This window comes from Oryx dammah, unplaced genomic scaffold (genome assembly GCF_014754425.2).
Source record: "Oryx dammah isolate SB20612 unplaced genomic scaffold, SCBI_Odam_1.1 HiC_scaffold_16, whole genome shotgun sequence".
In the NCBI taxonomy this organism is placed as follows: domain Eukaryota; kingdom Metazoa; phylum Chordata; class Mammalia; order Artiodactyla; family Bovidae; genus Oryx; species Oryx dammah.
In genome coordinates, this window is record NW_024070200.1 from 35,184,086 (window position 1) to 35,208,098 (window position 24,013).

Genomic DNA, 24,013 nt, shown 5'->3' on the forward strand with positions numbered 1-24,013 from the left:
GCTGAATCCTCAGAGGACACAGAAAAGCTAATCTGGAAGCGGGAATCTCAGAGGAAAACCGGTTTGTAGGCAGGAGGCTGGGGAGGGGACCGCAGCAGCAGAAAACCCTGACACTTCTTGTCCTTTATTTACCTTCCTCTCTACCTACCGCTGGCCCACGTTACACCGCCCTCACAGCTAGAATACTCGCAGAAAAGGGAGCAAGCGTACCGGCTTTTTTCAACTCCCCGCGGAAGTACTCTCACCGGAACTCCTCCGTGTTTGCACTTTCCCATTGGCGGAAGCTTCTGCCAGCTCCCAGTAGCTTCCGCCCACGACTAGGTTGGGCGGAGCTTTCCGTGGAAGTCACTTCCGCTAAACCCCGCCCCTCGTTCCCTTTTTGGCCACTTCCGGTATCAGACCCCGCCTATTTCTTGTGGCCCCGCCCCCTTCCCGCCCCGGGCCGGCAACCCGGCCCCGCGGCGCCGCTTCCGGTGCGGGCCCCGCCCCGGCTGTGGCCCCCGGCTGCGGAGAACTCTGAAACGCAGCTGCCGCGCCGGGGCCTGAGTGACCGCCTCCTGCGCCGCCGGCGGACCCGGAGCGCCCCGCACAGGTAAGCCGCGCGGGGTCCGTCTCTCTCAGCTTCGGCAGGAGCGGGTGCTGTGGCAGGTGGAGGGGACGGAGGAACAGAAGGGAAGGCAGGTGTGTAGCGGCAGACGTGAAGGCGCGGGCCGGCGGAGAGCACTGGGGGCCGCGGAGGAAAAGTGAGAGCGCTAGGAGGAGCCCAGAAGCGCCCTCGCCCATTAGGGTGATTTGAGATAAAGGGATGGGAAGAGTGAGGGGCCCCTGGAAACGGAGAGAGCAAAGATAAGGTGGCGTTGGGACGATCTAAGAAGAGCCAGCGGATTGGCTTGGGGGTGGAGGGGGGCTTGGTAGAGTAAAAGGGATAGAGTTGGGTTGGGGGGATGTAAAGAATGGCGGGGTGATGGATGTATGGGGTAAAAGGGGGCTGGCAGAGGGATCTGAACGAAGGTAGAAGGAATGGTGGGCAAGGCGGGCTTCAAAGCTGCAAGGAGTCCGTTGCGCCCGTCTTGCAGGTCCGGGAACTTTAGGGGAAATGGGGGAGGGGGCCGTGTGAAGGGATGGAGTGGTTTAGATTTTTGAGACCTAAGTTTTCTAAAAGTAGGCAGGTGGTATTGTTGTTTGGATCTACTAGCTGCTTAGGGTCGGGGGGAAGATGGGCTCTTTGGGGGAGGGTGTACGCATCGAGTTGTAGAACTGAGTCATCTCAGTCTTCCTAAAGAGGCTATGAGATACCCCCCACCCCTCCCCGCTGGGGACAGCATACAGAGAAGATGGTGCCACAAGAGGAGAAACAGTTGTTCGATGACTGGCAGGACTTGTTTGAAAAATTATCCCGCTTGTGATCGATTGATGTTATAATGTTATAAGGAGAATGAAAATGACCACCGAATTCTTTACTTTTCCTTATTCTTTTGTTTACTTTTCTTTGATGCAGATTGTTTTTATCTTAAATGAACACTTTTGGCAACTGAATTTGACGTGGGTGTAAACCTTTTCATGCTTTGTTACGCTATAAAAAGGGCTATAGCAGAATGAAAGTACTGCTGCAGGCATAACTCACACTTTCTAAAGTGCGAAGAGAGGAAGTAGAGGCAGTAAGAGGCAAATTGGAATTTGAATTTTTCACAGAATGCAAAAGACAAACGAAGTGCTTCTAAGATTAAACAGAAAATGAAAATTAAAAAAAATTTTTTTTTGCCTAGCTTTAAAAGTTGTACCTTTTCAATCTGTTTAAAAAAAAATACATAAATCCAAGCAGTTGATTTTGCTAGGGGTGTGATTACTTCCCCGTGAGTTTTTGAAGATGCTAAGGCATTTAGGTTTCTTTCTTTTTTTTTTTTTTTTTAAGTCTTTCTGCCCAATCCTTAAACAGTGGAACAGGGCATTTATCAAATGTATCAAGTCCCAACCTGTGCACCGCTGCTGCTTGCTCTTATGTGGTGATAGTACTGCATGCCATGTTGCAAGTCCTGCTCACCTAAAATTTGCCCATGCATAGTAATCCATTCAGTTGCGGAGACTTGCTGAGGAAACATAACTCAAATGAGGTTTGCTGGGGGTGGGGGCCTGAAAAGGAGGAAGGGAAGAGGGGGGCTGGTTAGAGGAGGAGAGGGTGTGAAAGGGGTGTGTGTTTGGAGACTGATTTGGTAAGAATGCTGATAAACCTGCCCCCAGAATACTTTTGGCCTGAAAGCCTTTCCTTTTTGTACTTGTCATAGAATGTCATAGAAGTGAATCAGAAAGAAAGGGGATGTGAAGAGATTTACTAGACTGTTTTTAAAAAAGAAGCTTTAAAAAAATTAAAAATTTTTAAAAAGGAGCTTTGACTTGTTTAGACCATATTGATACCTGTTTCCAATTAATTAAAGCTTAAAAATCTCCTGAGGAATCCCCCCTCCCCCGTTTGTTTTTGAGTTGATGATTGCAATTTGAGAACTCTTGCCTCCTTTTGTGTTTCATTCTCTCATGTTGTTGAAATTGGATTCTTTTTGAGGCTGTAATGTCCAGTTAGCATTGGCTCAGCCCACTCAAAAAGCAGGCTGGCCATTTATTCTGGGAAATTTTAAAAGTTTAAACCCAAGGGGAGTTTGCTAGGTTCTGCTTTTCTATGAGAAAAATCTTTGTCTGCCTGATAACTCTGTCTTGCTTTGATGGTAATATCTTTCTCTGATGGCCCTGGGAACATAAGCAATAGTCTCTTTCTTGTAGGCAGGCCCTTCTTTCCCTTTTTTATTGTGGTTTTCCTACTCGCAACCTCTGTACAGTGCAAACCCAGTTGCTTTTTCAGTAATAAACAGATTAGTGTTTGATAATGTTGAGGAAGAGAGATCAGAACACAGATGTTTGCAGACTTCATGTCATCTAGGTTTACTTTGTTTTAAACCCACCAGTTGTCCAGCACTACTGCGATTCATCCCGTATTTCTCCTCTTAAATCCTGTTCCTCTTCCTCACACTTTTTCTTACCCACCTACCACCCCCGCCCCAAACTCCCACCACTCAGTTTTACCAGCACATGTTTAATGTTCAGAATTCATGACCTTTACTGGAGCAAAGAAAAGGTCTTTTTTTCCCCTAAATTATTTATGTATTTATTTTTGGCTGTGCTGGGTCATCGTTGCTACACTTTCTCTAGCTGCGGTGTGCGGGCCTCTCTTTATGGTGGCTTCTCTTGTTGCAGAGCACTGGCTCCAGGGCACACGAGCTTTGGCAGCTGTGGCACGTGGGCTCAGTAGCTGTGGCTCCCGGGTTCTAGAGCCACAGGCTCAGTCGTTGTGGTGCACAGGCTTAGTTTCTCTGGGGCATGTGGGATCTTCCCAGACCAGGGATCGAACCCAGGTCTCCTGCCTTGGCCGGCAGATTCTTTACCACTGAGCCACCAGGGAAGCCCAGAAAACCTTTTTATACCTGTTTTACATCTTTTTTTTTCCCCTTTCTTTCTCCTGTGTGGTTTCTATTAATCACATAAAGGTTTAGACCCCGTGTGCCTGTCGGGCTGTGCCCAGGTTCGGAGCCATGCCAGTTTGTGGGTGAAACTCGAGGCAGTGATGGAGCCACTGCACCCTCAGCAGAAGCAGCCGCCGCCGCCACAGCCACCCCACCTGGCTCCTCTGCAGATGGATGCCAGAGAGAAGCAGGGGCAGCAGATGAGAGAAACCCCGTTCTTATACACCCAGAAGCTGGTCACACAGCAGACTCACCTTTCTGCCACACCTGGGAGGCCTTCTGGCAGCCCTGCCCTGGGTCCCTCAGCCAGAGTTCCACCGGCCACTGCAGGGGCCCGAGTTTTTGAACGGAGCAAGGTGAACTCAGAGCCTGAGGAAGAGGAAGGAGGTTTGGAAGGTGAGGATGGGGATGATGAAGTTGCAGAGGTGGCTGAGAAACAGACCCAGGCTGCTTCAAAATATTTTCATGTGCAGAAGGTGGCTCGCCAAGACCTCAGAGCAGCTCCCTTACCTGGTCTGCTCCCAGCACCAGGGCTCACACCCCATGGACAGCAAGCTAAAGAAGACCATACCAAAGATGCTTCGAAGACCTCCGCTTCAGTCTCCGCGGCAGGGCAGCCGGGCTGGAACCTGGATGATCAGCTCAAGCAGGTCAGTCTTTCCTCTTGGGGGTTTATTTGTTCCCCTGAAAGGCTAGCCAGCGAGGGGTACTGGACTGCCAGGGTGTGTGCCAGTCTGTGTCTTCTCAGCCTCCTTCAGTGACCAGCAGCCTAGACAGGGACAGACCTTGAGTTTTTCCCTCATAGTTGTTTTCTTGATTAGAGCAGTGAAATGTGTAAGTTACTCCTAAAATAGATAGTTCCAAGTTCAATGGGAAAGATTGTCAATACAGTCTTTTTTGGGGAGGAGGGTTGAGGAAGAATGAAGTTGCAACAGTGTTATGAGAGACATCAAAAAATGAGATGTATGACTCCAATTTCAGTTTTTCTAGTAGTAGTAGTATGAGAGAACTATCTTGCCTAAGATAGTGTCTTAGCCCCAGGCTAACCCAGGATCAAGCTTTTTAAGGGCAGTGTTGTTGTTTTGCTGCTAAATGTGGCTGATGGGAAGCTGTTGCATTGTGTATATTTTCCAGCGAAGAGCCTTGTAGACATGATTTCATCTCACCCTTCTTAAACCTCCTCTGAAACATGGAAGGGTAGACCTCACAATTTTCTTTTTATTTTGCTGTGCTGCTCGGCTTGCAGGATCTTAGTTCCCCAACCAGGGATTGAACTCTAAGCACTGGACCACCAGGGAGGCTCTCACAATTCTCTTTTAGCCAAGGCAAGCTTCAGTGATTCCTACACAAGGCAGAGCTTGAGAGTCATCTAGGGAGAGCTCCAGAATAGTTTTAAAAAATGTAGACTCCAGGGTCCTAATGAATTAATTCAGGAGGTGGAGCCTAAGGAATCTGTGCTTTCTTCACCTTCTGCTGCTTCTTGTCTTTCTGACTTGCCATGCTCCTTTTCTTCACCCAAAGAATGGGAGTGATGATCAGGTCTTCCAGGCCAAGTGACTTGGTGCGAAGGCAGGGAGTTCATAATAAAGCTGATAATATTTGGGTACTCCCTGTAAGCACATATACTTCTTTTTTTTCTCTGAAAAATACTTACTTACTTATTTATTTGGCTTTGCCGGCTCTTAGTTGAGGCATGTGGGGTCTTTAGTTGTAGCATGTGAACTCTTAGTTGCCGTATGCAGGATCTAATTCCCTGATGAGGGATGGAACCTGGGCCCTCTGCGTTGGGAACTTAGAGTTTTGGCCCCTGAACCTCCAGGGAAATGCGCAGCATATATAATTCTTATGGTCCAATGATGCTGTTTAGAAATCAGTTGTGAAGAGCTATGGATTTACATAGAGCACCAAGAAGCCATATGAGAAAGGTCCTTTGTAGGCTGAAAAATCAGCATCTTTGTATCCAGGAGTCCTACCTATGCAGTTGATCTGAGCTTTACAGTAGCAGTGTTTGCAGTAGATTCCAGAGCCAGCAAAGTGGGTTCAAATACCCTCTCTTCCATCTGTTACCCTTGTGATCTTTCAGTAGGGCTCTTAATTCCTTTGAGCCCTCTGTGAAATAAAAATACCGAAGCGTACCTCCAAGGATGTTGTGAGGATTAACAGAACTAGCTCACGGTGGTAGCAGTGCCCCAGGTGCTTTTTCATGCACACAGTGCCATCCTCCGCTGCAGCTCCACAGACATGCTCGGAAGCAGGGGAGACACCGAGAGGCGCAGAGGTTTCCCCTCTGATCACCAGGAAGGTGGTGGCAGAGCTCGGACTAGGATCAGAGAGTCCTAGCTTCCCCGACAGCAGCAGCCTGGCTGCCAGCCCAGACCCGCCTCCCGGCTGATTGCTTTGGTTTAGCAAAACATCTGTGACTTGCCGGCAGCCCCCAAACTGCTGTGTGGTTGGCAGAGTTCCACGCCGGCCGCTGAGTCAGCTCCTAGCGGGAGCCCGCCCTGACAGCACTGGGAAAGTTCAGGCCCGAGGCGGCTGGGCTGCCCCTGCCTTGGCAGCTGGCCAGCCTCTGCGTGTGTGCGGTCGTTCCTAGAAAGTGCAGCCTCGTGCGAGGAACAAGTGGAGCTCCAGTGCCTGTCTGTCTTCAGGAAGTGCAGCAGGTGTTGAGGTCAAGCCATGAGAGCGTTGAAGAAAGAAACTCTGCAGAAGTGGCATGTGGGTGCACACGTGTGTGCCGTGGCCGGCACCCAGTGCCGGCTCTCAACAGCATCAGCCCCGGGCCTGTGCGGCTCAGGGCTCAGGAGGCTGGCTGTTGGCTTCTGAAACCTTCTGAGTTCATTTTAAATTTCCGAGGCATGCTCACTAATTATAGACTGCCTGACAGAGCACTTGCCAGAATGTTTTTAAATGCCAGTGTGTGTGTGCTTAGTTGCTCAGTCGTGTCCGACTCTCTGTGACCCCATGGACTGTAAGCCCACCAGGCTCCTCTGTCCATGGGGATTCTCCAGGCAAGAATACTGGAGTGGGTTGCCATGCCCTCCTGCAGGGGATCTTCCCAACCCAGGGATCGAACCCAGGTCTCCCGCATTGCGGGCAGATTCTCTACCATCTGAGCCATGTAGCTGAGGCCTAATCTTTCACCCTAAATTTACCCTCCCCCTGAATTTGGAGATCAAGAGCTGGGTTAGGGGGTCACAGGGTAAGAATGACTTTAAACTTCAGATGTGCACGTTCTTTTCTCCTTTTGAATTTAAGTTTTCAACATTGATTTGGTCTATGCCCTCCCTTTGTCTAATCCTGCTTCTGAAAGTGGTAGTTAATGTGCTTGGGGATTTAAAAAGCTTTTTAGTTGTGCTTTGGCAAGGGGACTAAAAAGATGATATTCCTAGGGAGAACCTGTAAAAACTATTACAAACTAAGACTAGCTTTTTAAAAATGTATTATTATTCCAAGTCTTGTTTCTTACACATTTAACTTCTAGAGAGCGGAAAAAGATCTTATTAATGTGTGACGGTGTCGATTCTGTTCTCTCACACAACAGACTTTTACAGAAGCTTCTTGGGTCAGGCCCGTACTCTGGGGGCTAAGGCCTCTGCTTCTCCCTTGAAAAGCCCTCCAGCTAGGTTTAGCAGAGGCAGTGTGGAAACCTCAAGGGGAATTGAGTCTTGGGTTGTAACAATTTTACTCTGTCCTGAGTCAGTTAAAGCCCAACTGCCCAATCTGAGCTCTGCTGCAGATATTTTAAAACAGTTTTGTTTCAGCTATTCATACACCAAGGTAAAGTTGATTTTGTCTGCAGCATAGCTAACATAGCTTGGTAAATAAACAAGGACACTCAGAAGTATTTTAGAAGATTTAAGGGTGCTGTGGGGGACTACAGCAGGCATCTGCCAACTACAAAGCAAAATTTGAAAAGTTTAAGGGCTCCACAGATTATCTTTTGTTTCTGAAATCATTTCATAGCCTGTAAAGTCAAAATTATTTGATGTTTTCTCCTTGAAGAAACTCTTAGAAAATAATTCATTCTGTATTCATGGTGGAATCCATTTAGATCAGTGTTACTCAAATGGACACTATCTCCTCATCGCCTCCTGCTCCCAGGGGATGTTTGGCAATGTTGGGAGATATGTTTAGTTGTCATGACCGGGGCAGGTAGAGTTGTACTGCTGGGACAGAGTGTGTAGCGGCCAGGGATACTGTCACACATCCTGCAATGCCCAGAACCATTCCCCACAACAAAGAATTACCTGGCCCCAAATGTCAGTAGTGCCAAGGCTGAGAAACCCTGCTCTAGACTGTAATTAGAAAGCGAACAGAGACGCTCTGCTTTCATCAGACACTGCCCTAGATGCTTCCTTTGTGTCTTGATCTTGGTAACTGAAGTGTTTGGCAACCTGGCGTTTTCTTCACTTCTGATTTCAATATCCGTGTTGAGTTTGTGTCTTCTCCCATCATCATGTGGGTGAACAGACTGTCCGTTACTTGGAAAAAGATTGGGACCTACAGATTTATGCTCTGTCAGTGCATTCTTCCAGCCCAGTGTTTCATGGTATCTAAGATGAGATGTCAGTGTTGACTTGTGAGAGAACTAGGTTCCCTTCTAGATGTGAACCCCAAAAGGTCAAGGCATAAATACTCGGCATCCTTGTTATGTATTAAGAGATGTGATTATTAAATCAGCATTAGTTTTGGAACCTAAAGATGTGGGTTTAGATCCTGTCTCCACTGCTTGCTATCGCACTTGGGATGGATGTCCTCTCTTACCATTCTGAACCCATGCTTCCATCTTTCCCAGAGGATGATAATCCTCTCTTGCTATCCTCAGGGAACAATTTTAAAGATACTACAAAGGTGGAAGAAGAGAATATGAGTGTGAAAAATCTTCCTAAAATGTATGCCGTGATGCAAAGGTTAGGTTGAATTGTCACTAGCGCCTAAATGCTTTTTGAAGCTGTAACTTTTCAGTTTTTACTACCTTTAGGAGTACGATGTTGCATAAACCTTAGTGCTCTAAAACTGTGACCAAACTCTAGTATTCTGGGGTTCTCTGAAGCATTTCAGGATTATGTGAGCTAAAGCCATTGCATTTTTGAAGCTGCTTCTTTCCATGTTAGAATAGGGATATTTCTCCTTTAGGTAGAAGTAAGCTTTATGTTGAATTCTTATAAATACTCGGTTAGGGACTTAATGACTCATCCCTTCATGTCTCTCTACTCCCATCCCTTCCTAATTTTCAGGACTTGTTCCATCAGTGAGCCCATTTTCCTGACTCTTGAAGTCTCCTTTTATCAGTAAATCTGCCCAATTCAGTTGCTACCAGGGAAGGAGAAGTCACTGTTTATTTTTTAAATTTTTGTTTACTTATCTTCTGGCTGCGTGGGGTGGCTTGTAGAATCTTAATTCCCCAACTAGGGATCACACACAGGCCTCAGGAGCGAAAGCACAGAATCCTGACCACCGGCCTGCCAGGGAATTCCAGAGAAGTCACTTTTTACAAGCTTTCTCTTGATGGCACATCTCCTTCCAGCGCGTTGTGTAGTCCAGACTGTCCTCCCACTTGCCATAACGAAGCTTCCAGAGGAATGGCTTGCACGCCTCACCTTGTTTGTCACCTTCTACTCACTCCTCAACACACTTCCTTCTGGACTGTGTCTCTTGTGTATATATCCCTGAAGCTCCTCTGGGTAAGGCCTCCCAGGGATCACCATGTTACTAAGTCCTGCCTGCCCTCACCTCCTGTGATTTCTCTGCAGTATTCAGGAGAATTCAGTGGGCTCCTCTCCTTGAAACATTTTCTTTTTTGCTTTCTGTAGCCCCATCCATTGGTTTATTTTCTGTGATCTCTTTCTCTTCTGTCTAAACCTCTAGAACTCCAAGTTCCTCAGGGCTTAGTTTTAAACCCTCCTCTCTATATGCTTCCCCTGGGCAATTTCTTTCACTTTCATGACTTTAAATACTACCCGCAAGCCATTGATTCCAATGTATATTGTTTGAGCCCATGTTTCCGTTCTGAGTTAAGTGGATGTTTTATTAGATGTTTTCCTGGCACCTCAAGTTTAATGTATATAACTCTTAGTTTCTAACCTACTCCCCCACGATTATTTCCTCCTTTATTTTGCTTTACTGTAAAGGGCATTTCTACCCACTTGGTCATTCAGAAACTTAGCGCTGACTGTCTTTGTATACCTCCTACTCTGTCACTCCGTCTGGTGATGTCCATCACAAGGTCTTGTGAATTCTCTCATCTAAGTATCTAGAATCCTGCCACTTCTTTCCTCCACCATCACCTGCTTAATCCCAGCGACTTACTGCTGTAGCTATCAACAAGTTTCTGTGTCTTCCTCCCCCAGTCTAATTCTCCACACAGCAGCTAGAGTGATCTTCTAAAAACCAAATCAGATTATGTCACTCCTTTAATGCCCTTCAAGTTTTTTGGCAGTTGCTGTAATTGTAAAAGCCAGAACCTGCATAATCTGATCCTGCCTGCCTCTCCAGGCTTGTTTTTGCCAATATCCTGACCTATCACTGTACTCCAGCCACCCTGGCCTTTGCATATGCTGGTTTTTCTGCCTAAAATACTCCTACCCAGCCTTCTGTTTTCACCTTAAACATCACTTTCTCGGAGGCCCTATTAGTGTGGGTCATGTTATACCTCGGAGATAGGGCAGATTTGGTTGTGAATATCACTATGCAATAAAGTCACATGAATGTCCTGGTTTCCCGGTGCCTGTAAAAGTTGTGTTTACATTTTACTGTAGTCTGCTAAGTGTGTGGTAGCATTATGTCTAGAAAAAACAGTGTACATACCTTAATTTTAAAATGCTTTATTAATTTAAAAAATACCATAATCTGAGCCTTCAGCAAACTGTAACCTTTTTGCAATAGTAATATCAAAGATCACAGATCACTGTAACAAATATAACAGTGATGAAAATTTTTTTAATATTTTGAGAGCTACCAAAATGTGACCCGGAAGACATGAAGTGAGCAAAGGCTGTTGGAAATGGCACCAATAGATGTGTTCAATGCGGGGTTGTCACAGACCTTCAATTTGTTAAAAAAAAAAAAATGCAGAATCAGCAAAGCACAGTAAAGCAGAGCACAATAAAATGAGGTTTGCCTGTATTGGCTGTAATTGAACATTGTGCTTTTATATTTCTGTGGTTTATTTGTTTGATAGCTGATTCCTGTACTCAGTGGTGAGCTCCAAGAGGATGGGGATATGTTCTGCTTATCTCTTGTGTCCCAGCACCAGCAGAATAATAGCAGATATTATTATCCCCTGCATAAATATTTGTTTCTTCTACTTTCTTTTAATTTGCTCTGTTTTATTTTTTTATGTGAGTAGCACCATTTCATTTCTTTAAAAAAAAAATACTATTTTTTAGAGCAGTTTTAAGCTCACAGCAAAATTGAGCAGAAAGTACAGTGATTTTTTCATACACTCCCTGCCCCCACACATGCCCAGCGTGCACCAGAGGGCTGCATTTGTTACAGCTGATGAACCAACAGTGACACATCATTATCACCCAGAGTCCATTGTTTTACACTAGGGTTCACTCTGGTTACACATTCTGTGGGTTTTGACAAACATGTGACATGAACCTACCATTATAGCAACATACAGAACAGTTTTGCTGCCCCTCAAATCCTCTGTGCCACCCATTCATACCAACCTTTTCAGATTGACTTCTTTCACTTAGTATTAATAGTATGCATTTAAGTTTCCTCCATGTCTTTTCATGGCTTGATAGCTCCTTTCTTTTTAGCACAAATAATATTCCATTTTCTGGATGGCCGCAGTTGATCCATTCATCTATTGAAGGACATCTTGGTTGCTTCTAAGTTTTGTCATGTATGAATAAAACTACCATAAACATCTGTGTATAGGTTTTTGGTAGATAGAAGTTTTGAACCCATTTATATTAACAACAAGGAGCACGATTGTTGGATTGTGTTGAAAGAATGTGTTTAATTTTGTAAGAAACTGCCAAACTGTCTTCCAAGAGTGGCTGTACCCTTTTGCGTTCCTACCAGTAATGAATGAGAATTCCTGTTGCTTCACACCTTTATCAACATGTGTTAGTATCAGTATTGGGGATTTTTTTAAACTGACATTTTCATTGAGATGCTTGTATATTCACATGCAGTTCTAAGAAATAATTTACAGAGATCCTATACACTTTGTCCAGTTTTCCCAATGGTAACATTTCATAAAACTGTAATATATGATGACAACCTGAATCTTGACATTGATGGGATCCACTGATCTTATTTAGATTTCCTAAATTTTACTTGTATTCTGGGTGTCTGTCCTGCTTTTTAACCCTGTTTCATTATGTGTTTAACAAATCTTCTGAAATTCTTGTTACTTAAAAAAAATGCATTTGAAGCTGCTGATTTTTCTCAAGGTTGCGCTTTTGCTATATCCCACAAGTTTTGATGTGCAGTCAAGTTTTGATGTGCTTCCATTGGTTAGAACAAAATCTTGGTTGTGATTGCTTCTTTAACCTGTGGGTTTTTTCAAAAGTATTTTTTAGTTTATGAATCTGTGAGCTTTATCTTTTCAAAAATATAATTTTATAACTTATAATTAAGCTCTAACCATTGGTGTTAGAGAACTGGTGTAGTGTCAATTTTCTGGAATTCATTATGATGTCCTTTGTGTTGACCTTATATATGATCAGTTTTTATAAATTATTCATGTGTGCTTGGAAAGAATGTATACTGTCTATTTGATAGACATGGGGTTGTATATCTGTCTGTTGGATCAAGCTTTTTAATTGCATTATTTATGTCTTTCTTATTTTTACTAAGTTGTGTTTGTGTGATCACTTTCAGAAAGAGGCGAATTAAAATAATCCAGTGTGAGACTGGCTTTCTTTTGGTTAGTATCTTGAGACCATATGTAAAAAACTTAAAAATCTCTGTCTTTTTTATTAGGTTAATTTAATCCATGTAGTTAGTGAAAGTGAAAGTCGCTTATGTCCCACTTTTTGCCACCCAGGCCAGAATACTGGAGTGGGTAGCCTTTCCCTTCTCTGGGGGATCTTCCCAAGCCAGGGATCAAACCCAGGTCTCCTGCATTGCGGCGGATTCTTTACCACTTGAGCTCTCAGGGAAGCCATGTAGTTAGTTATTAGGACTGGTGGTGCCTGTTTACAGATTTCTGCCTTCTAACTTTGAATTTCCAGTTTAGCTATACTTTTACTTTGCTTCTTGTTTTTTCCTCTTCTATCTTTTGTTAATTTGATTGATTGAATTTTCTTTAATCAACCTTTTTCTCTTTTACTGGCTTAGAAATTATGCTTTTTTTTTTTTTTTTTAACCTCACCATTACTTCTTGCATGACAGTCTTCCCCTTTGGCTGTCTTCTTCCCTTATGGCTCAGCTGGTGAAGAATCCGCCTTGGAGAAGGGAAAGGCTACCCACTCCAGTATTCTGTCCTGGAGAATTCCATGAGCTGTGTAGTCCATGGGGTGGCAAAGAGTCACTGAGCAACTTTCACTTTTGTCCTTTCCTTGTTTAGTAACTATATACAGTAAACTCAGTCTTGGTACTGAAAAAATTTCTTTTAGATATATATCTTTTTTTATCTTGCCTCTATTCTTGTACCATTGTTCATAGCTTTAGATTCTAGAAGTGAAGTGAAGTGAAGTGAAGTCGCTCAGTCATGTCCGACTCTTTGCGACCCCATGGGCTGAAGCCTACCAGGGTTCTCTGTCCATGGAATTTTCCAGGCAGTAGTCCTGGAGTGGATTGCCATTTCCTTCTCCAGGGGATCTTCCCAACCCAGGGATCGAACCTGGGTCTCCCGCATTGTAGACAGGCGCTTTACCGTCTGAGCCACCAGGGAAGTCAGTGACCGTTATTTGCCTTAACGCTTTGAGGATATGGTCCCATTTATCTCCTAATAACTATTTTTGCTATTGAGAAGTCTGTTGTCAGTTTGTCACCTTTGTGAATCTTTTTTCCCTCTTTTTTAGCTTTAAATTTTTTTCTGACTCTGCTCTTGCCCTTGTATTATACTAGTGTTCTGGGTTTGAACATATTTTTATTTACTCCACCTGGGCCTTAATCTGCTCCTTCAACTTGATATTTCCTTCCCACCTTGGCTCCTATTTTTCCTTGACCACTATTCTATTAGAAGTATTTGAACCTTCTCTTTAGCCTTCCTAGTAGCTTTTCTTTTATAACCTAATCTCTTTATGTCTTTCTCCTGCATTCTGGAATATTTTCACATTCTGTTTTCCAGTGTCTGATTCTCTCTTCAGCTCTGTCTATACTACTTAACCAAAAAAGCAGTTATCTTAATATTGTGTTTTAATTTCTATTCTCTTTTTTGGTTTAAAAAAGCTGCCTCTTCTTACCATATGGTTTCAATTTCTTCCTTTAGCTCTTTGAACTTCTTTAACTTTCAAAAAACTTTTTATTATGGGCTTGTTAAATTAAAAACTTTTTAGTATGAGAATTTCATATATATGAAAGAAGGAAATGGTAATGAACCACCTGTGTCCTTTGCCCAGCTTTCAGCAGTTACCAGCATTCTGTCATTCTTTCAGCATGCTTGTTTTAAAGATGCTTTTAGATTATTATTATCTCTGATTTTCAGAGTGCAAGTCATGTCACTCTCCCCTCTGATGGTTTATTTCCTCTTGCAGTGGTTTGTTTTTGTTTTTCAACGTAAGCCTGTTTTGAGTTGGGATTAGTTTCCATGGGATTCCCATGTGTTTTGGATTATGGAAGCATTCTGAAGGGGAGTTTTGTTTTCTCCTCTGCTGGGGCCCTACAAATTTAGCTGGTTGCCATTGGTTTGGGGTGTGTGTATTTGGATTCTACATCTGTACCTCCACATCTGTATAGTCCGTGGGGTCACAAAGAGTCAGACACGACTGAGCGACTTACACTCCCTCTGTACCTGGTGAGAGCCCGAATTTCCATTTTCTTATGAACCCTCTTTTTCCATGAGGCCCCTCGCAGATGGCAAGGTTCCTTGCTGCTTCTCCAGGTTGGTGGGCAGTTGTTAGGCTCCAGTTCATGACGTGGGTGGGGCAATGGTGTGGAAATGGTGTGGAAATACAGTCCTTTCTGGCCTCTAGCTTTATGAATTTATCTCAGCTCTGGTTTTTGGCATGCAGGGGGCCTGTAGCCTGGACTCTTCTTCCTTAGGGGTGATTAAATCCCCAGTCCTCAGCCCTCTGCTTTTAAGAACTATATCTGGGTGCTTTCTCCCTTGAGTCCTTCAGCTTTGGCGCCTGCTCACTAGTCTCTCTGATTCCTCCCTTTTTGTTTATGACACAGTAGACTCCGCTTTCCTTCTTGGTTTCAAGCTTAGCTATATGTGTAAGGGGTGTAGAGTGTTAAATTTTACCAAACATTTCTAGTGGGGTTTTCTTTGGAGACAAGAAGGAGGTAGAGTTGCTCTACATCAGATTATTCTCACTCAATATTTTGTTTGCTTATAATTAAAATTTATTTTAAAGTGTTGTTTTAAAATAGTTTTATTTTTGGAAAACATATCACAAGTTATATTGACTCAATTTTTAAGATACAGAAACACATAAAGCAAAAGTCAGCCTAACCTTCCACAGGTCATTGTTTGGTCTATACCTTTTCAGAGTATTTTCTCTTCACAAATAAACTTTACTTGTTTTTAATAGATATAGAAGTTTTACAACTTAGTTTTTTACTCAGTATTATGACTATCTTTTCACGCATGTTTATAAAGATCTATTTATTAGTGTTTTTATAATCATCAGAATTATTGAAGTAATGTTGAATAGATGCTCATGAAAAATTGAAACAATATAGAAAAATACAGTAAAAATGCGGAGTAAAAATGTATAGTTTTTAAAAATGTAGTGTCTGGTTGCTTACCTTGCTCTCTCCCAGCCGATCCTCCCATCCCAAAGGAGGCCGCAGTTAGGAATGAATCAGCCTCTGTGACTGTTCCCGTGTGTTTACCTATTTAGTGTGTGACCACAGAATGTGTGAGAGTATATGTGTTTAGTATAAATGCAGACTGTGTTTGTAGATGCTCTTTGACCCTTTGCCCTTCTGTCTGTATTGCTGTGGTAGGCTAGATTAAATATTCTAGAAGTTAGAATCTGCTCAACTGCAGGTATATGTATATGACTGTCTTTTCATATGTCTGTTTGCCTTTTGTATTTGTTCTGTGACTTACCCTGCCTTTGCTCATTTTTCCTTTTTTTTTTTAACTGTGAAAACACAGGATTTACTCTTAACACATTTTTAAGTATATAGTTCTTATTATTAGCTCTAAGCACAGTGTTGTACAGCAGATCTTTAGAACTTTTCTATTTTGCATGACAAAGTTATACCCATTAAGCTTCCCATCTCTTAACCTCCCACCCCCGCCCCAGGCCCTGGTAACCACCATTCTACTTTTTCCTTTCCTTTCTTGAAATTTATTTATTTAAAAAAAAAAAAAAAAAAAAGAAATTTATTTATTTACTTGGCTGTGCCACGTCACAGTTGCGGCCTGAGGGATCTTTAGTTGCGGCATGTGAACTTTTAGTTGTGGTATCTAGTTCCCTGACCCGGAATCAAATCTGGGCTCCCTGCATTGGGAGCACAGAGTCTTAACTGCTAGACCACCAAGGAAGTCCCCACCATTCTACTTTCTTCTTCACTGAGTTTACTTTAGATACTTCCTACAAATGGAATCACACAGTATTTGTCCTTCTGTGAGTGGTTTATTTTGCTTTATTTATGCTTATTTACATTTTGGTTGAAATGATTTTTTTGTGCATGGTGTAAAATAAGAATCCATTTCTTGAATGTGGATATCCAGTTTTCCCAACACCATTTGTTGAAGGGACTGTCCTTTCTCCATTGTGTATTCTTGGCATCCTGTCAAAAATCAGTTGATCATTGTGCATGGGTTTATTTCTGGGCTCTATATTCTGTTCTCTTGGTCTGTATGTCTGTCTTAATGCTAGTACCATACTATTTTATTATTGTAGCTTTGTAATATGTTCTGTAATCAGGATGTCTGAGGCCTCAGCTTTGTTCGTCTTTCTCAGGATTGTTTTAGCTATTGGGGTCCTTTGTGGTTCCAAAGAATTTTAGGATTGTTTTTTCTTTTTCTGTTAATATATGCCCTTGGGATTTTGGTCAGGGTTGCATTAAATCTGTAGATCACTTTTGGGTAGCATGGACATTCTACAATATTAAGTTCTTCCAATTCATGAACACAGGATGTATTTCCATTTATCTGTATCTCCTTTGTTTTCATTCAGTAATGTTTTGTAGTTTTCAGTGTACAAATCTTTAATCTCTTCAGTAAGATTCATTTTAGGTATTTTGTTCTGTTTGATCATTTGCAAAGTAAATGAGATTGCTTTTCTTAATTTCTTTTTCAGGTTGTTTGTTGTTAATTTACAGAAACAAAACTGATTTTTGTATGTTGATTGGGTATCCTATAGAATTCATTTATTAGATCTAACAGTTTATGAGTGTGTTCTATGTGTGGAATCTTTAAAGGTTTCTATTGATTCATATAAGTGCATGTCATCTGCCAGCAGAGGTAATGTTATTTTTTTCCTTTCCAGTTTGGATGCCTGTTTACTTCTTTTTCTTGCCTAATTGTTCTAGTTAGGGCTTCCAGTACTATGTTGAATAGAAGTGGTATCAGAGCTTTTAGTTTTTCATCATTGAGTAGGATGTTAGCTAGAGACTTTTCATATATGGCCTTTAAAATGTTGAAACCATTCATTCTTTTCCTAGTTTGTTGAGTATTTTTATCATGGAATGGTGTTAAATTTTGTCAGTTTCTTTTTCTGCATCTCTTGAGATAATCTTGTGATTTTTATCCTTTTTTTCAGTTAATGTGGTGTGGCACATTGATTGATTTTTGAATGTTGAATCATCCTTGCATTCCAGGGATCAATCCTACTTGGTCATGCTGTATGATCCTTTTAATGTGCTCTCAAATATGGTTTGCTAGTAGTTTATTAAGGATTTTACATCTATATTCATCAGATAGTTTTCTCGTAGTGGCTTTTTCTGGCTTTGGTATCAGGGTAGTACTGGCCTCATGAAATGAGTTTAGAAGTATTCCCTCCTCTTCAATTTTTGGGAAGAGTTTGGGAAGGATTGATGTTTTAATTCTCTAAATGTTTAGTAGAATTTACTTGTGAGGCTGTCCCTTCCAAGGCTTTTCTTTGTTGTGAGTTTTTGATTACGATGCAGTCTCCTTACTAATTATAGGTCTCTTCAGATTTTCTGTTTCTTCATGATTCAGTCTTGGTAGGTTGTAAGTTTCTGGGAAGGTATCCATTTCTTCTAGATTATCCAGCTTGCTTGCATATGATCATTCACGGCAGGCTCTTACAATCCTTTTTATTTCTGTGGCATTGTCTCTATGTCTGCTGTTTCATTTCTGAATATGTCTTCTCTTTTTTTCTTAATTTAACTGAAAAGGTTTGTCAATTTTGTTTATCTTAAAAAGAAACCTGTTAGTTTCATTGATGTTTTTCTGTTCTCTGTTTTGTTTATTTCTGCCCTAATCTTTATTATTTCCTTCCTTCTGCTAACTTTGGGCTTAGTTTGTTCTTCCTTTTCTGGCTCCTTGAAGTATAGTTAGGTTGTTTATTTGACATCTTTCTTACTTTTTAATGTAGACGTTTGTTACAACTATAAACTTCTCTCCGAGTACTGCTTTTGCTGCATTCCATGAGTTGTGGTATGTTCTATTATGTGGCCTTTACTTGTTTTTTTCTATTCTGTTATCTTTTCTTACTGATCTGTAGTAGCTCTTTTGCATATAGATCCTTGTCTTTGTGTTTCAAGTGTTTTTCTCAGTTGTTGCCTATTCAGCTTAATTATAGTTCTTTCACCTAGTAGTTTAAATTTTTGATGTTGCTAAACCTAGTTGACTTTTCCCTTTATGATTTCTGTTATACTTTAAAAGGCCCTCCCATCTCCCAAGATTATAAAATATATATATGTTGTTATTTTATGGTTGTATTTTTATATGTGTATCTTAACTCCATCTAGAATTAATGGGAAGGATGTGAAGTAGGGATTGAACTCTTTTAAGAAGCTGTGTTAAATGGCTACACAATGTTCTGTCACATGGAGAGAATTTTCGCAGGTTCCCTGTTCCCTTACTGTCACACTGTTAGGCTTCTGTGATTTTTTTCTTATTATAAATAAGGATGTACTGTATTTCTAGTTGCTGCTTTCAGGTGGATTCATAGAACTACACAGTCAGGAGACTGAGAAGGCAAGGCAGTCTCCAGGCGCTTGCAGGTACATGGCCTACATTAGCTTCTGACCCCACACTCTTGGATCACTTGGCAGCCTTCTTCAAGTCACTTTCTTGGGTCTTCCTTGTGCCTTGGTTTTCTCATGTGAAAAATAAGGGTAGTAATACTACCTACCTCAGAGCATTGTGCTGAGGTTTAAATGTTTAATGCACATAAAATACTGGAATAGGGCCTGGGTTAGCAGTTATTATTAGTTGTTATTGCTGCTGTTGTTTTTATTGACATAGGCATTTTAAGGCAAGTGACTTTCAGGAAAGGTGCTGGTGTTTTAATATTTTCCTATGGGAATCTAGGAGATCCCATTGCCCCAATCCCTTCTTATCACTGAATGTTATCATTTTTTAAAGCTTTTCTAATTGAATGTGTGAACAAACTTCTTTCGGGGTGGGGTGGGGACTACAGTCTCTTCTGTTATCGTCCTGAACTTTAAATTGTTTTCTCTCAGAAATGGCTTATATTGCCTTTTAGTTCCCTTTTATGGAGTCGTCCTTTAAAACTGGAAGTTCACCTGCTTTTCAGCACGATTCCCCCAGTCCACCCCCTGCCAGATTCATCACTTGGCCCATAGTGACTCTCCGAACGACGTTCCTTTGGCTTCTTTCTCAGGTACTGACGTTCATTTGAGCCCCTTCTGTCTGCCAGGCCCTGTGCCAGGGGCACAGGCGCCTCAGAGGAATAAGTTACCATCTCCGTATGAGAGACTCAGCCTGGGAGAGGTGACAGGCAGCACAGGGGCAGCTGGCATCGGAGTGGCAGTGTGTGTACCACAGTGCCACCCGCCTGTGGAGCGGGGGTGGGAGTGGGGTGGGCAAAGCCCTAGGAGAAGCTCTCAGGTTGTCAGTGAGGTTGATTTGTAAACATAATGCAACTATTCTGCCTGAGGAAACTATTCTGCCTGAGGAAACTATTCTGCCTGAGGAAACTTCCCTTCAAACTTGAAGGGAAAGTTTGTGGTTTTTTTTTTTACTTTATGAAGTAATTCATCATAGCATTTTTTTTTTATTCTTCTTTCTATACATTTAAAATATGTAGTTTGGAAAAAAAATTGTGAAAGCAATTTCTGAAGCACTGACTTCAGGCAGGTTTCTTGACTTCTTCAGGTCTCAGGGGAGGTGTTCTCCCACTCGGCTCTCCTGCTCTGGCTTCCTGAGCTCTGCTGTGTGAAGGGATGTTAGCAACCATTATGGATGGTCAGGTGGTTGGTAGCTAACGGGTTGAATAAGCTGTGCTGCCGACTCAAATACTGCAGAGAAAAGGAGCTGGAAATTTCCTGTGGGGCGCTCAGACTTAGCCTTGTCTGGGCCACTTCACTCTTCAGCATAGAGGTGTCCTCATCCCCAACAGAGCATTGGAGTTTTTCTTCCTCCTTTTTGTAGGAACACCCCATTTCTGGGCAGTCTTCTTGATTATGGCCTGAAAGTGTGATTATATGCCTAGATGGAAAGGCAGGACTGCCACCCTCTCTCCCTTCCTCCACCCTTCCCCCTTTCTGCTGCTTAATCAGAAAAGGGTCCCTTGGCTCTTTTTCCAAGCCACCGAGTTTGAATTGACCTTTGTTGCCAGTAAGAACGTGGGGAAGCACTTTCTGGTTCCTGCTAAAGTTACCTGACAGCGGAAGGTGTGCATCTGATAATTATAACTCTAGTGCTTCCAAGGCCTGAGCCATTGAGCTAAGAGCAGTAATCCTGATCTTATCTATAGGGTTTTGTAGTCCAACAGTGTTGCTTCTAACAGTATCTGTTTTACTTCCTGGGGCTCCCCTCTCCTTTCAGGATTCTCCTATAATCCTGCCCATTACCCCTTTGTGCCTGTCTCATTACCTCTTGGGATCAGTTAAAACTGGTGGGAGAGCAGAGGTGTTTTTTCTTTTCTTCTTGAGATCTGGGAATTGGACATTTAACATTACAGCATTATCCACTTGTCCAGTAGCAGATAGTCACAAGTGTTAGGGGTAATACCTACAGACACAGGCAGAGCAAAGAAAAGGTAGTTCATGTGTTGCTTATTTAAAAAAAAAAGAACAGTGCTAACAACAGCAGTATTCAGCTGGAGTACTTTTCTTACACTTTATATTTCAAAGTTACTAGCTGATATCCTTGAGCTTGGGATCAGTCCTTTGAAGTCTACCCATGGAGCTGACTATGAGGTTCAAGTCCCAGGAATTTGCCCAGATCTGAACGGTGGGTGTGATTCAGAATCTATTAGATTATAGAGTAGACAGAAAGGAAACACGTTACTGTTGTGTTGCTTTCAGAGAACACCCAAAAATCTCTGTAAAGCTGTAGTGTGTGTGATAGCGTTCTAAGGACCGGACAGCTTCTTAGAGGTTTCAGAATATGGGGAACTCAAGTGAAGAGCTAGTAACTTAGCCTCTGTGTTTTAAACCTGAAGGAAAGGGTTAACTCTTGCCTTGGGGAAGAGTGAGGAATGGGGACTAAAATTGCTTTGGACATCTGAGCTGTGCTTTAATAAGATATTCCAGGTGGTCAAGGAGTAATCCTAAAATAGCCTAGATACTTAATTGCTTTTAAAGTCAGGCGCTCCTGTCTCTGGGGAGGCACAGCTCTAAGGAATGCAGCGCTGGCTCCTAAGGTCTTAGAGGCGTGGTCTGGTTGGGCTTTTTTTTTTTTCCTTCTTCCAAATCCCCAGTGAAAAAGCCCAAGGTATCTTTCTTGGGTCAGGAGACGCTGGTTAAATGTCTCTTCTCACTGGAAGTTTGGCAATAAGCCTTTGGCTCCTGCTGCTACCAGGTGCTATAGCCTGGCTTCCTCCAGGGCTGTTGGATTGTTCTTGTCACCTGTAACACACCCCCAGAGACAGTGGACTGTTTTCATTAGTGCTCCAAGGCATCTTGCTTGATCCCCTGCCCAGCGTCTCTCCATTTTCATTGGAACTGACTTTTCTCACGTTAAGATTCAGATTCATCCTTCTTGTCCTGCTTCATCCCCTCCGTCCAGATCTAGTTGATTCTCTGACTTGGCTGGTCTAGGACAGTCGTTTCTCCCCAGTTCTACTGCTCTCCCCACCCCCAACCCAGACTCTCAGTGTGGCCAGCCCTAGTGCTGGCTTTTCTTCTCAAATCTTCACTGCTGTTTACAAAAGTAATGTACTGACCTTGTGAATCATTACCAAGAAACATTAAAAACACATTTTATAAAGTGAAGAGTCATATTGCTGTCTTACCTGAAACACTAAATATTGTGATTGTATCAGTTCATTATTCTATAATTTTAATGCAGTCTGAATTTTCTTTGTTGCGGGGATGGGTGGGGAGGAGAAGCAAGTGTTGGGTCATGACAGATGATTCAGATGTTAATCTAGAGGAAATAAACAGTTTTTAAAATCATCTCTCTCCATTAGATTCTAACATCCAAGAAGTCAGAGGTTCTTATCTATCTTGTTCTCTTCCCCTTAGAACCTTTCACAGTATCTCGTATATTCTGGTGATCCAGTGTTTGTATGTGAATGAATATAATGAAAAATTGGAAAAAAGTGAAAATCTCCCATAATTCCAGTCCAGTGAGGTGGCTCCAGACATTTGTATATCATGCATTTTCCAACAAAAATGAGTGATTAAAATCAGCTAAAACACTGATTTAATCATCTGTTTTCTGTTCAGAAAACATCCACAGCCTCCCCGCTCTTCACATTTCAGAGCTTAAATTTCCTCCTGGTATTCAAGGCATCTCACAGCCTCTTTCCACCTTAACTATTCAGACTTGCATCCTCTCTGCCAAAACATGCCTATTTATCCCCCACTCCATGCTCATTGAGACTGTAAACCTCTCAGCCCATTCTTCCAGGCCAGCTTCATCTCCACCTCTGAGCCACCTCCTTTCTTCCAGCTCCCTGGCACTTTGTGTTTTGGTACTTTGGCTTGCTCTGTCTATTAAATGCTGTGTGTGTTCAGCCTGTTTTTCCAGCTTTGTGGTAGAACTCCGGTGTGGGAACCACTTTGGGGGGAGTGGTGATTCTCCTCAGCAGCCTGCACAGCTCTCTTAAGTGGGGCAGGTGCTCAGGAAAGCAGCGCTGAGTGAATGTCGCAGGCTGTTTGCTTCTCCTAGGGGCCCCCTCTCACGTTGGATTCCACACCATGACATACCAGACAGACAGTCCTCCGGGGACAGGAAGTAGCCCACCTCCTGAGAAGGCCCACTCCATTACTGGGCTGTTCTGACTGTTGGAAAAGTCTTTCTTGTAATCAACCTGAAATCTTCTCTCGGTTAACTTCTGCTTCGTGACTCTAGTTCTGCCCTCTGGGGCTTTAGAGAGAAAAGGGGAAAAAAAAGACAAGCCCTCTTCCTCTTCCACAAGGCAGCCTTTTCGATTTTCAAGGATGATGAATACATTTCCCCTTCCAGGGCTGAGGTGTTGAGGAGGCAGTATTTAAATTTTGAGTGGCAGTTAGATTAGACTCTGATTGGTTATTTTTTCCAAGGCCTTTTATGAGTAGGTTGGGAGTGCCAGGTGCCATATCCGTTCAGTCCCCTCAGAGCAATCAGAAAGAAAGGAGTCTCCCCTTCTCTCTCCTGCGAGGAAGGTGGGCAGCTCCTCTTAGACAGGAGGTTCTGTTTGGAAGGTAGTGGTAAAAGGTGAGCTGTTCTTTTTCTGGTACCTTCAGTGGTCCCAGGTAAGTCCCTTGGGCAAGTGCTGTGTGAGGGCTGGGTTTCTGTTTGACTGCACCTGCCAGATGAAACCAATGAGAAGAATCAAGGAGTAAAAGAATCTCCCATTGATAGAGCCGCCCAAGGCCAAGCAAGACCTGGCATTTGTAGGCATTCTGCGTATAGAGAACGTTATTCTTCATTTCCTCCCTCCATCCCTCCCTGAGGTCCCACCCAGAACACTTTCGACTGTTCTTTGCACCCACGAGGCAGTGTGGTGGTGTACCACAGAGACAGGCAGACCCGGGCTTCAATGCTGATGCTGCCACTGAGAAGCTCTGAGAATGCGGGCAAGGTGACTAACTTGCTCTGTGAGCCATTGTTTTCCCGTTTCCAAATAACACCCTCTCCATTGTGGAATTAAGGGAGAAATTGCTTAGCTAGCTCCGGGTCAGGCCCTGGTTACACAGAAGATGTGCGGACGCTAGCTTCCTGCTCTGCTTTCTTCTTTCTCCAGCTTTCTTTCACAACCAATTTTGAGAGATTTATAGGCAAAACACTGTGGCCTCCCTGGGGGAAATGAGCTGAATGTGGGTATGGTAGGGAA

General features: G+C 42.9%; 1 protein-coding gene across 1 annotated transcript in view; it reads left to right on the forward strand.

Annotated features, from left to right (window-relative positions):
- Positions 1-487: 487 nt before the first annotated feature.
- ARID3B (AT-rich interaction domain 3B) overlaps positions 488-24,013 on the forward strand; it is a 47,751-nt gene continuing 24,225 nt past the window's right edge. The window contains exons 1-2 of the mRNA XM_040257246.1: positions 488-592; positions 3,534-4,159. Of these exons, the coding sequence (XP_040113180.1) occupies positions 3,611-4,159 (549 nt within the window). The 5' untranslated portion in view covers positions 488-592; positions 3,534-3,610. The remainder of the gene's footprint in view (positions 593-3,533; positions 4,160-24,013) is intronic.